This window comes from Eretmochelys imbricata, chromosome 10 (genome assembly GCF_965152235.1).
Source record: "Eretmochelys imbricata isolate rEreImb1 chromosome 10, rEreImb1.hap1, whole genome shotgun sequence".
Lineage (NCBI taxonomy): Eukaryota > Metazoa > Chordata > Testudines > Cheloniidae > Eretmochelys > Eretmochelys imbricata.
Genome location: NC_135581.1, coordinates 2940235 through 2953391, shown reverse-complemented (window position 1 = coordinate 2953391; position 13157 = coordinate 2940235). Strand labels below are relative to the sequence as shown.

Here is a 13157-nt window from a genome sequence, read left to right as displayed (position 1 = left end):
CCTCAACTAGCAGTAGGAGCTAGAGGAGATATGGAGGTGTCATTCCTTCCCTCCTAGCCCACTGCCTCCCCACAGTCTGCCCCTATGGTGAGGGGGAGAGAGGGGGCACCAGCTGTTTGCCCATCCCCGCCAATCCAGGGGAAGACAGGAGAGATACACCAAGAGCCTGATGCGGGGTGGAGAGGAATTCAGGTTATGGGGAGAAGAAGTGCATGGAGGGGCACATATAGCCCATGGGATGGTGGGGAGAATGGTGTTCTCTGGTGTGGGGGGAAGGGATAATGGGGGGCACGGTCCCTGGCATGGGGGGAGGAGAGAAAGGGGGACACACAGACCCTGGCATGAGGGAGAGGGAGGGTGTTCCAGACAGTCCCTGATATAGATAAAGGAGGCACCTGGGCACTGATGGGGTGGGGGTGCAGGGGGCCCTTGGGGTGTGCAATGGGGTGAGCCAATAGCAGCAACGCTGTGCGCGGCCCCTTGTAACAAAGAACAATGCCTCTAATGTGCACAGGGCGCAAACTGCCCCCAAACCTGGTGTGGTGGGCCATGCCCAAGGGCTTCTCTCCCCCTCACCATGGAACAGCTCCCAAGCCAAGGTTTGTCCCTGGGGTGCTTTGGTTCAGGCCTGTCCCCATCTTCACTTGGTGTGACCTGAGCACCCCGGCCTCCAGCTTCACACGGTCTGATTTGGCTCCATTTCACGTCAGTCGTGAAGGAGAGCCATGAGCCGCCCGTGAGATGAGTCAGGGTCTCAGTCCACCCTTGCTAATGGCACAGCTCCTTTCTTTCCAGTTCAGTCCCGGTACTGCTGGGAACTACTTGCTCAAGGAGAACTTCCACCGGAGACCCGCCGGGAAGCTTTGTCTGAGGAAAGAACGCAAGGCTGGACGAGGAGGCTATTTTCCTTCTCCTTGGAGCCTGCTACTGTCAACTATTCTGCTTGCTTGCTCCTTTACAGACAAATAAGCGCCCCACACACGCACTTGTTCTTGGAAAGGGAGCAAGACCAGGTGTGCAAATGGCACGTTACGCTCTGAGAACAAAACCCAGCAAAAGGCACTCAGAGCGTCAGGCCCATTGTCCCTCCAACTGGTACTGACGCGGATTGTACTCTGCACTTCACACGGGGGAAGGAACCATAGTCCCCAACTTGGCAGAAATCCTTAACAAATCCTTGAACCATAGAACCATTGAGATAAATAGCTTTCATACTCCTGTGGGCTGGAGTACCCGCCTCTCAGATTTTATTGCATTTTTTTAACAATGTAAATCCATTCCAATATTTTTAAAGCCTCCCATACGCTGTGTCTCTGTACAGGTCAAGTAGGGAGCATTCCAATATTTCTATGAGACAGATAAGCCATTCCTCTAGGTGCAGTGTGATCATTGCTCGCTGAGGTCCTGCTGGCGTCAAGAGGTCTCTGCAGCTCCCAGAAGAACAGAGCACTCAGTAAGTAAGTACCTCAGTGTAACAAAGGCATTTTAAAAATCCACACAGAATTTCTGCTTTCCAAATCCTTTTCGTTGGCTTGGCATCAGAAGGTCCCCTGTTGGCACCTGGTCATAAGAGCCCGTATCTCGTATGTGCTGTGTGAAGTGCCTAGCCCACTCAAGGCACTTAATGAGTAATTGGAAAAGAGTGCTCCCCGCTTTCAGACTGTGCTGTCCCTGAAGGAGTTAAGCAATAGTGTTTGTATCTGGATTGTTCTGAATTGCATGTACTAATGTGAGGTGTCAATTCTGTGGTGAGTCTACTCTGTTGTCTGGCAGCGCCCAGCCTGGTGCTGGATGCCATCAAAGCTCTGCCTGCTTCATTTCAGCTCCCCTGATGTCTGACCTGGAGTTTGGTCGCATGTCCATAAAGGAGGTGGAAATGGAGGGCAAGTACAAACCTCCACAGCCTCACTGGTACGAGCTGTATGCCCAGCCCTGCGTGGCAGAGCTCCTGGGGTCGGCGTTGTTCATCTTCATCGGGTGCGCTTCAGTGATTGAGAATGTGGACGGCACAGGGAGGCTGCAGCCCGCCCTGGCACATGGGTTGGCTCTTGGGCTCATCATCGCCATTTTGGGAAACATCAGGTGAGAGAATTTTGGGGACTTGGCTAATTGGCACTGACTGCGCAGTGAGGGGCTCAGACAGTCACAGAGCAGGCTGCAGGCACCTGCAAAGTGTATGCGTCCAAAACATAAAGGCGTCCTGACACCTCCCGGGAAAGTATTCGAATGTGGCTCTGCTGATCGATAGCTAGCTAGAGTGAGCCTGTTCTCTGTGTTTCTCCTGCCTCGTTTGTGTTTTGGATCAGTAGATATAATTGTAATAGTGATAATTAATAATCACACTCTGCACTTTACACAGTGCTTTGCAATTGAGGTTTATTATTGTTTGTATTACGGTAGTGTCTAGAGTCCCCAGCTGAGATCAGAGCAGAGCTGCATCGTGCTAGGGGCTGTACGTACACATAATGAGTGACAGCTCTTGCTCTGAAGACCTTATGATCCTACTAGACAATGGGACAGATTTTTAAAGGTATTGAGGTGCTTAACTCCCAGTACCTTTAAAAATCTGGCCCTAGAGGGATGAAGAGTGGGGACCAATTTGCCTGAGGTCAGTGATAGAGCCAGGACTAGAAACCAGGCCTCCTGATTCCCAGTCCAGTGCTTCTCTCTGAGTTTTGCAAAGATAGTTTATTATTGTAATTGCATTATTAAAATTGGGAACAAAGCCCCAGAGAGAGAAAGATACAAATCTACTCTGAATGGTGACTCTAAAACAGGCACTGGGGAGTTCCACACCTATTCTCTCTCAGTCACTCCAGATCAAATTTGCCCAGCATACAAGTGAAAAAGGTTTCCCCCCCATTAATTGCCAGTCCTGCAAACTCAGCCTGTGTTCTGATGATCAAGGCATGTCCTCTGTGACTCACGTATGGTCAGCAGGAGTCCTGGACCAACAGCGGGATATTATATCTTGGTCTTGTGAGAGTGGAATTAAAGTCTGAACCTCAAGGTAAAGATTTTGCCACTGGGACTTAGCAATTCTGCTGATGATGCATGAGCCAGAACAGAATCCAACTCCCACTCCCACAGCTGCTTTGGCTCAGCAAGGCTAAGAGGAGAAGGATGGGGTAAAAATTTGGGTTTGTTAGTAAAGCCAGCAGCTATGGCTCTGAGGGTCCTCGGGGAGCAGATCTGTTGAGCAAGGAGGTACCATTTTTTACCATCAATGTGAGCCACTGTCTTGCTGTGGGAAGGAATCGAATCCAGGTCTTCTGACTCCTGTTTCCTTGCTCTAACCTCTGGGTATGCTGCCTCACTGCCATCAAAACATGGCTTTTTATTGCTTACAATTTCATCTGCGCTCCCTGTTTATTCCTCAGTTAAAGACATTGGGCCAGAGCCCCAGCTGGTGTACACTAGTGTCACTCCATTGATTTTAATAGAAGAAAGCCCAGGGATCCCATGGGATTTCTCAGTTAGCTGGAGATAATTGTGATGTCACAAATCTGAATGATCAGTTCAAGTGAGGAATAAGCAGCTGGAGATGATGGAGCTCTGATCTGCCAAGATCTGCTTTCGGGTCACTATTCTCCAGGAATCACACACAGTGGAAGGGAGATACAGAAAATCTCCGTTGTCTCCAAAAAGGTTGCTCTGCGAACTTTTCCACAGGGCCTCAGCAGCTTTTAAATGGTTGATAAAGTAGGTCGTTTCTGTACTAAGCAGTGGATGTTTGCAGTCTTCCAGCTCTGGAAAGAGGAGTGGGTTGTTCAATTAAAGTTTTTCTGCAAAAGCATCATTCTGAACTGACTAACTTAGGGTTAGAAGTTTATTGCCAAGACGGAACAAAGAGGCTGCAAAAACAAGTTTGTTTTGATCAATGCTCCATAAAAAATAGGTTGGAATCTACATTTTATAACTCTTTATTAACTGCCTGTTGTTCAGAGTTATCTGTGCATTGGTTAATGTATACATAGAGTATACGCAGGCTAGCAGTGAAACCCAAGGACCCCGTTAGCCTTTGCTGACAATGCACCTCGTGTTAGGGGGGAAAAACATGAATGATGCTCAGGTTTTATGACTAGCAATAGACTGGACACTGCGCTCGGGTGGCTAAATAAACTATCCTTTAACCCACTACCAGACACACTAGGTGGGCATACACAGCTCTGACTGAAATGCTAAATTGTTGGACTAGACCGGTCACTGGTCTCCGTTTCCTGAGTGTGCTACCTCAGCTGAAAGCATCTGTTACCTCTTGCGAAGACAGGGTTTAAGTCACTGACTGGACCATTGAAAGGAGAGACGGGAAAGCTCGGTTAGATCACCACATCCATCCTCCTTGACCAGGGCAAGGTTGTTCCCTCCAGCATTTCCCTAGTGTGGTGTTTAGCCATAGGTCTGCCCCTCTTCCCACTGTTAGGCACTGCTGAATTTCATCCACTACTCTTAACTGTGCCCCTGTGACCGCCTTAAACAGCTCCTGACCTTCCTGGGTGTTTATACCCTCCAGATACGTAGTCATAATGAGAGACCCTGATTTAGGGAGCTCTTACGTGCGTGCATAACTTTAAGTACATGCTTAAGTCCCATTCAAGTTGATGGGACTTCACCACGTACTTCGTGTTTAAGGGCTTCCCTGAGTCAGGACCATATACTGCAAATATAGATCCTGCAACTCGCCTAGTGGACAGTGCACTGGACAGGGCCTCTGGGTTCTATTCCCACCTCTGCCACTGGCCTGCTGGGAGACCTTGGTTAAGTCACTTCCCTCCTCTGTGCCTCAGTTTCTCCATCTGTAGAATAGGGATAATGATCCTGACCTCCTTTGTGAAGTGCTTTGACCTCTACTGCTGTGACACGTTAGAGAAGGGCTGGGTAATATTGTTGTTAAGTCCAGGATTGGGCCATATTATTTACATTTTCAGCCCCACACCAAAATTACAGCTGGAATTGGTACACTGCCGCAGTATAAAGCTTTGGAATTTACCTGAAAACTTACTTAATTCTCTGCTGGTTTGGTCAATTAAATCCTAGCAACTCCATTACCTCTTCAATTAAAGCTGAATAATCAGAAATAATCACAGTTCCTAAACCCTCTGACTCATTAGCTTTGAGGGCAATTTATTATCAGGGTTTATTGGTTATGAAGCTTGTTCACTAATGAGCGTTCCCCCAGTAATCTGTTTTCATTAAAAAAATATTTGCATTTGCCTCTCACTGGTACTTCAAGAGGCCCCTATCCTGCATGTGGGATCCATGCATGTGAACCTGTTAGCCTCATTACAGGATCGGGGGCATGCAACTCGCAGGGCTCTGTCCACACAGATCCCATTGCAGGATCAGGGCCATAGAGCTCTGGGATTCTGGGTTCTGGCCTTGAGTATCATTCAGACTTCGCCTATGTGTGACAGGCCTGGAGTGTTACACTGTGCACTACTGCCCCGACTGGCCAGTGCTGAACGGCTTTTGCTGTCTTCCTGGTTTTCACAAGAGAGAAATTGTTCCAAAGAAGAGGCAAAGGATTCGGGAAGAGAAAACGAGGACCATTTGTATCAGCACTAGCTGATGTATGAAGCCTCTTGAGCCCTTGTCATCCCCTGGTGCGTGTTTGGTTCTGATGTAGCACCAAGGAGAATAGCAATGCTTGTATCTCGGAAAGGGACGAGTGCCAGTGAGGACCCCGGGCTGGGCTCCTCTGCTGGACGTGTGCAGAATCCCACCTCCTGCTGGACCATCCTCCCACCTAGGTGCTGCTGCCAGGAGAAAGAGGCAGAGAGGCTAGCAGGCAGGGCGTTCTCCTGATGTAGGGAACCATCTGTAGGCCACACTCCTGCATGGGCTGGAGAGAGGGACAAGGAGACCCAAAGAGTCTTTCCCAGCTCTGATTTCTCTGGGAAGCAAACGAAGAATATCCCTACCCTCTCCTCATTTCACCCCTTCCCTTGCAGCAATGCCTGTGAGTAACTAGATCAGCACGGCTGCAGGGTAATCAGGGACTGTCTGTGCATCTTTACATCCGTGGAGACACAAATATACTCACATGACACCTCACCCCCAAACCATCATGCCAGTAACGTTTTGTGCTACCAGGCCATGACCCACCCCTGCCCTGGCTGCCATTCTTTCCCCCTGCCCTTCATTTGTTGGTGTCTCCGTTCTGTCTCTTTTAGTGGGGGAGCTCTTGGGAGCAGGGACGGGGCCTGCTTTTCTGTTGAGAAAGTGCCCAGCACACAGGGCAATATCAGGGGAACCCCAGCAATAACGACAGTGAACAGGCATTTCTGCTCTGGGTCTTTTTGCTGTTTTCATTCGTCCTGTTTGGGGCTTTGTGTTTTCTTTGCGAATTGACATCCAATGCCCCAGCCAGGCAGAAGAAAGCTCCTTTTCGTCCCAGCTGCCTGCATGTGTGTTGGGCATCTTTAAACTCCCTTTGCCCTCCGGAAGGGGCCTGGCATGCTGGCAGCCAGGCTCACGGCTAGCCTGGGCAGGCATAGCTTCGTTATGCCAGCAGCGCATTTCTCCCCAGGGCTGCAGGCCTGGGCTCCACAAGGACGTCGCGAGGGGAATTTGGGGTTATCTCAATGCAACCCACGCAAGGAGAGAGTGGATCCTTGTCCTCCTCAAGTGGCTGGTCCACGAGAGAGATTACTGAGTCTGCTCCAGCTTTAGCTCAAGTAGTGGAGGCTTGTGCTTTTGATGCTGGATGTCCTAAGTCCAGGGTCAGTTACACAGCACAGCTCGTCAGTGAACAAATCCCTCCTTGGTCAGAAGAGTGAATACGGGGAAAGAAAACCTGCAGGCCAAGTTCTGCTCTCACCAAGCATGCAACAGCTTTGGGCAGCCAGGCGGGAACAAGGAGTCCTGGCATGGGGCCTTAGCGAACGGCACTCATAAATGGTCATCACCAAAGAGGAACCTTGAGGGAAACATCAGGGGAAAGCAATGCTCGTTCCATGCCCTGGTTCCTCACCCCCTCCCTAAAGGAATCCATGGGCTGCGTGTTGCCATAGTCGCTCCCCTGGGAGGTGATAGCTCCATCGGCTGCTCAGAGAGGCCTGCAGGTGCAAGGCCGGGAACTCTTTGCAAACACTTCCCTTTCCTGGCTCCTGCCCTATAAGTTAATGGTCCCTCCACCCTGTTTTCGTGTAAGTAGCCCCCATTTTTAAGCTCCTGTGTGCAGTCAGTCTCTGGCTCCCTGTCCCAGCCTCAGAAGCTTTCCTCGACTTCTACTTCTTAATCATCTGTCCAGAATGGGCTGGGCAGGGCAGAATCCAACAGAGGCAGAGCAGGACTGAGAATCGCTGCCCAGACTGGTCACCAGTGTGCAGCTGCCTAGGTAACAGGTCAGTCTAAAAGAGCATAAGGTTTAACTGAGTCTGAATCCAGCTTAAAGGGGTCATTTCCAGCTGGGCTCAGATTCTTCTCCTCAGGGGAACTCAGGGTAGAGGGTCCCACAGCTGAGGCACTTAACACCTCTCTCCTGTTGATTCCAGCGGTGGCCATTTTAACCCAGCTGTCTCCTTGGCCGCATGGCTGATTGGTGGGCTGAACATCATGCTGCTCATCCCTTACTGGATCTCCCAGCTGTGTGGGGGACTGATCGGAGCTGGCCTGGCAAAGGTATGGAAATCGGTGACTCTTCCTCACTAAGAAGATTAAAGGGTTAATTTCCTGGGGTCTTGGGCTCCCCTCCATGCAGACATGTGAATCTCAGCAGTGGGTAGGGGCCCCTCAAGGGCAGGTTATGTTTCTCAGTGCAGTCTGCGCTGTGTCAGAGAACAGTTTGTCATTGCACCATTGGGCAGATGCTGGAAGCCGGCACCCAGCAGCTGACTGAGCTGATGGAAAAGGCAGGGGATATTATAGCATCCGATCCTAGTTTAACTTACAGACGTAACATTGTGCTTGGAATCTGAACACAAATGGTGATGTACTCCTTTGTGGGTACAGAGTTTGTGTAGTGGTTGGAGAGAAGGACGGGGAGCCACTGTTCCTGGGTGCTGTTCCCAGCTCTTCGGCTGGCTTAGTGTATGACACTGGGCAAGTCACTGCCCCATCACTCAGTGCTTCGGTTTGCCTGTCTTTGATGTGGACATACCTGTTATACAGGATGCTGGGAATCTTCATTAACTCACGTTCAGTGGCAGTTACTCTATAAGTGCAGCAGGGTTATAGTTATTTTATTATACACAGAAGAATGCATATTCCTCCCGTCGGCTACAGCCATCTGCACTTCCCTCACTATTTACAATGGTCTTTCCCATTTTATGTTGCCCGTCTCATCACCCAAAGTACTTGATATATAAATAGCATCATGCTGTACAGTTGCAAACCATTAAGCAGATACCTGAGGTTAATTTCTTTACAGCTTTGCTAGGGTAGCTGGTGGCTAATCCACTTGTAATTATCTACAGGCTAAAAGCCTTTGCTAATGAGTTTACATTCGCTAGAGACTTAGGTTGACTTTCAGAAAGAAAGTGATCAGATTAGCTGCTCTCTTCCCTGATGTTATATCCCCCTACGCTGTCCTGACTGGGAACACATAGCCATGGTGTGGAGATTGGAACCCTACCAATTCCAGGGCTCTCTCTTGTAGGTTGTGACAGCAAATGACAGATACGTAAACGCCACTGGAGCAGCTTTCACTAGCATCACCAGCGACGGGCAGATCCCCTCCGCCCTTGTGGGTGAGATTGTCATGACCATGTTCCTGGTCTTAGCCGTCTGCATGGGAGCCATCAACGAAAAAACCAGCGGCCCTTTGGCACCTTTCTGCATTGGTTTCACTGTCACCGCCGACATCCTAGCTGGGTAAGCCATCACAGCCTGTTCTGTGTTCTGTGTAGCCATATACCTCTGGAGGAATGATAGCTGCCAGACATTCCTGGCAGCTCTGATGGCTGAGTTGGTGGGTCTGGATTTAGTTTCTATGGCAGACAATACACAGTGATTAGTGTCTCCTGATGACAGCCTCAGCGGAAAGTTCGAGGAGTGAATGGGCCATGGAAACTAAACTTCCCTGTTACGCAGCAGTAGGTGCAGGGCTGCGGCACAGTGGGAAGCACAGTGGGGTGGAAGCTTGCCTGGTGGCACCCATGCTGCATACATAGGTCCCATGAATATTCAGTGGACTTCAGTTTTTGATGTAACTGTTGCTCTCCTGGTGAGGTTCTCTGGCCTGTGTTATCCAGGAGGAGATGATCATAGTGGTCCCTTCTGGCCTTCATGTCTGTGGGTCACTCTGGCTGTTTTCACCAGCCTGAAATTCATGGTGGGAGGAATATTGGCCACACGTGGACAGAGCCCAATGACGGCGTCAGAAAAGGCCAGTCTGCGGGCATCTAATGTGCTGGATGCTTGAAGCCAAATCAAGTTTTTCAATAAGCTGTTGTGGGCGGATAAAAAAGACCCCCCCCCCCCACCGGGGCCAATGCTTGTAATAGGAAGCCCTAAGGACAGAGAAGCTGGTTCATTTTGAGTAATTTTTTACTGTATGTTCTGGCTGTTAGGAGAAACTGCCCAGCTTGGCCTCAGCACACACCAGTTTTTCAAGCAAGCAGGCTGTTTACTTTCTTGGGTGCTGGAAAGCCGATAACAAGAGCCCATAATTATGAATACTAATAGGTTGTTTATTTAAGGGAGAGCCCCCTCTAGTGGGATTTGAAGCTCTTATTTAAACACTGCACAGACATCAGGTGCAAATGTTTATCTGTTGCTGGAAGGTATGTATCCGTGCCCCTTTTGCAGCACATTGAGACCTACACACATTAAAGAGCTTAAAACCCAAGTTGCCAGCAAACCCAACATTTAAATTTAAAACGGACACTCTAATTTCCGTCCCATGAAGCTTTTTACTTCCCTCGTTAGCTTTCATTTATTAACAATCAGGTATAGGTGCTCCCTAGCTAACAGCTAATGCTGGAGTCCATACAGGTATGTTCCCAGGTCTGTCACTGTTATTCAGATGAGTTTTGCAATGGTCATTATATTTTGTATGGTAGCTCTGATTACTGTAGTCAGCCATCAATGGGGCATTATTACAGAGATTGTTACTTCTGAAAACAATTTGTCCTTGGAGTTCCATGGCTGAACATGGTATATTCAGCAGGATGAATTGTGTGACTATTCATTTGTTTTCTCTTTCAGAGGCGCTGTATCTGGGGCTTGCATGAACCCTGCCAGAGCTTTTGGGCCAGCTCTGGTAGCAAACTACTGGGACTATCACTGGGTTTACTGGGTAGGGCCCATGGTAGCCAGCCTGCTAGTTGGTGCATTGATAAGGTAGGTGAGGGGACGCTGTCTATAGTGGAGATGAACTGTGTCAGAAGAGGGAAAGCTGTGTGTACCTTGTCATGCGGAGGTCCTGGGTCTAATCTCCACATTGCCATGTACTGCTTGCGTCCATTTCCCCGTCTGTAAAATAGGACGTGGTTGTTCTCTAAGTGGCAAGTCCAGTCCCTCCTCTCAGGCCCAGATGGGAGGCTTTAGCACAGAGGGTCTCCCAGGGAGTAGGAGCAGGTGAGCAGGAGCAGTCTTCGGTCACTGGCTGTGGTGTGATTGGAACGGCTCCTCAGGCTACCCTGGCCAGATGGTTGCATCTCCAACCCCCAGTTATGGGGGAATGACTGGCAAATCCACATGGTAGTGGATCCAGAGGCCCTTCCCAGTCCCCTCTGTCTCCCAACATCCCACTCCTCAGGTCTGAGTAAGCTCCTGAAACCCTCCCCACTCATCTGGTGCCGCACGAGAAATAAGGATTCCAGAGTTGTTTGTGAGAGTGTTTTTCTGGACCTTGATTGGCAGAAATCCCTCCCCTGGGTGATGCAAAGTTGGCCGGGGGGAATCTGCTCCCAGGAATCAGAAGGCCAGAGGCACAGGAACAAAGTTCCCTGATCAAAAAGAATCAGCAATAAAAGCTTCAGCCAGCTCCTAATCAGCTGCGGACTCTTCCAGGCCCCGGGCTTTGGAGTTTTCCCCTCTCTCTGAATGACAGCAGTCCCTTAGTTGTTTAATGTGCATGCCCAGCTGGAAAACAGGGGACGTCTAGAATCCTCTGCATGTTCCTAGAGTCCTTGTGAAGGAAGAAAGATTGTAGAGGTTTAAATCATCCCTGAATTCAGCATGTTATCGTGCTCTTTCTGGAGCCATCGCTCTTCCCCTCCCCCCCACTTGTCTATCTTTCCCTCCCACCGGGTAGCGCCCAGTTTGGAGTGGGACAGGGAGGTTGTTTTTTCTTTGCCTGTACACAGCCCCTGTACTCCTGTAGTGGGGATGGTATATACGCTGCACATGCTCATCGCTCTCTGTTTTGCTCCTGAAGGCTCTTGATTGGCGATAGGAAAATCCGCCTGCTCCTGAAGTGAGCCCTGGATTGGGCCTGCATGCGGGACACAATCACTTATGGATAGGAAATTGGCTCTACTTGGCCCCCGGGAGAAACTCTGCTTCACCACACACCAGCGCCTCCGTTCTCACTGTCTGACCACATGGAACTGCTCAGGGATCCAAGCTTTCCAGTCTGTTTTCCCCAGAGAGCAGGTGTCGGCAGGATGATCCCACTCGAAGCTACAGATTCTGTAAAAAACAAACAAACCAAAACCAAAAACATCTGTTGTATTGAGATTAAAGAGAAGGCCTGCCTGGCTGGGTAGGAGCGCTGGTCTTTCCTCTCTGTGCTGGGTCAGGGCCTCTTGCTACTGCACATATGGCAGCCAGAAGCCAGAGCAGTTGTCCTGGGGGCTAATATCCAGTATGGAGAGAAGCTAAAATGGGCAGGCGGGTCTGGCGGGCAGTGATGAAGCAGGGCTAGCCTGGTTTGCACAGTGCTCCCGCTGGCATGACAGGGTGCGGCTGCAGTACCTCGGCGATGCCAATGCGCTTGCTGCTCCAGTCGCTGTGGGGAATTCGCTTCCTTTCCTTTTCTGTTCCGGAGATGGGAGCGCCCATCCCCGTGTTCCCCTGGCCCCACCGCGTTCCCGGACAGTACGAGTGGTGCTTCTGGAGAAGGCACTTCTTTATTGTGTCCCACGGCCCAATCCCGTGCGCCGGATCTCCAGCAATCTCTCCCGCTCTCCAGGGCTGGCTGACATCTCCGCCGGTCGCCAGCCGCTGTAGTGAGGAGCCTGCTCTAATCCTAATAAGGTGAATAAAAGCTGAGTTGAACAGAAATGCCTGTGGAATGTGCGTCAGAAGTCACTGCGCCGACACTAATTGATTTCTGAATTCTTAAAAAACCAAAACAAAACGGAAACATCCTCCAAACAGTTGGCCAGAATATAAATTCACAGAAACATGGTGAGGCGCTTCCCAGCACCGGCTGGCTGAGCAAGGTCACTGCCCCGCTGGGAGCCTGCCCCCTGCCCCGGTTTTCTGCTTTGTCTCCCGTTTCTGATTCTCTCCCTTTTTTTTTTTTTTTGGCCTCCCCAGGACCATCCGCTCCTCCTCCCTTTCCCTCCACAAACCTCAGCAGCGCGAAAGCCCGTTGCCCTCTCCCCAGAATGGATATTTCCTTTTAAGGCACGTTGCTATCCCAGTGTGTTCCACTGCAGGATCCTGTGCCTGAAGCCAGCTCTGACCTGATCTGTCCTTCCAAAGAGGTAACTCTCCCCTCTGCCCCATGACAGCTGCAGTCCTTGTAGCAAGCCGAAAGAATTGCTCAGCGGCTCACTCCTGGCACTCGCACCGCTGCTAGTGCATCAACTGGCCAGCAGAGGATGCTCAAGCAAAAAAAAAAATGTAGGATTAGAACATGTCTGTGCACACAGACCGCTTAGCTGGCATTGGTTTAAAGCCTCAGCGTGCCTGGTGTTTGCTTTGGTTTATAGACCATTATGGTGGCTGTCACTGTAAATATACATAACCGTTTACAGTAGCTGGGTAGGAGGTCACTAGCCGCCTTCTCCAGAGGCCTCTCAACACTAAACAAAGCCAGGGAAGAGGAAATGGTGAAGGGGACGTGGTATGAAGCCTTAGCCTAAGCTCACAGATGGCCGAGCAAGCGGGGAAAGGGCACTTTAGCGCAGGAAAGCCTGAAGGTTGGCACTCCATGGGCCGGGCTAGCACCCTGCTGAGTTCGCGTAGTTTGCACAACAATTCATAGAGATTGAAATCAGAACGGGTCCTAGTGCATTAAATGGGGCCTGTCCACAGGAGGC

General features: G+C 50.2%; 1 protein-coding gene across 1 annotated transcript; it reads left to right on the top strand.

The window, feature by feature from the left end:
- Nucleotides 1-1321: 1321 nt before the first annotated feature.
- AQP8 (aquaporin 8) lies at nucleotides 1322-12159 on the top strand. The gene is made up of 6 exons (XM_077828103.1): nucleotides 1322-1457; nucleotides 1824-2082; nucleotides 7497-7623; nucleotides 8600-8814; nucleotides 10150-10284; nucleotides 11324-12159. The coding sequence occupies exons 2-6, from the start codon at nucleotides 1832-1834 to the stop codon at nucleotides 11364-11366; spliced, it is 771 nt and encodes a 256-aa protein (XP_077684229.1). The 5' UTR covers nucleotides 1322-1457; nucleotides 1824-1831; the 3' UTR covers nucleotides 11367-12159.
- The last annotated feature ends 998 nt before the right edge of the window (nucleotides 12160-13157 follow it).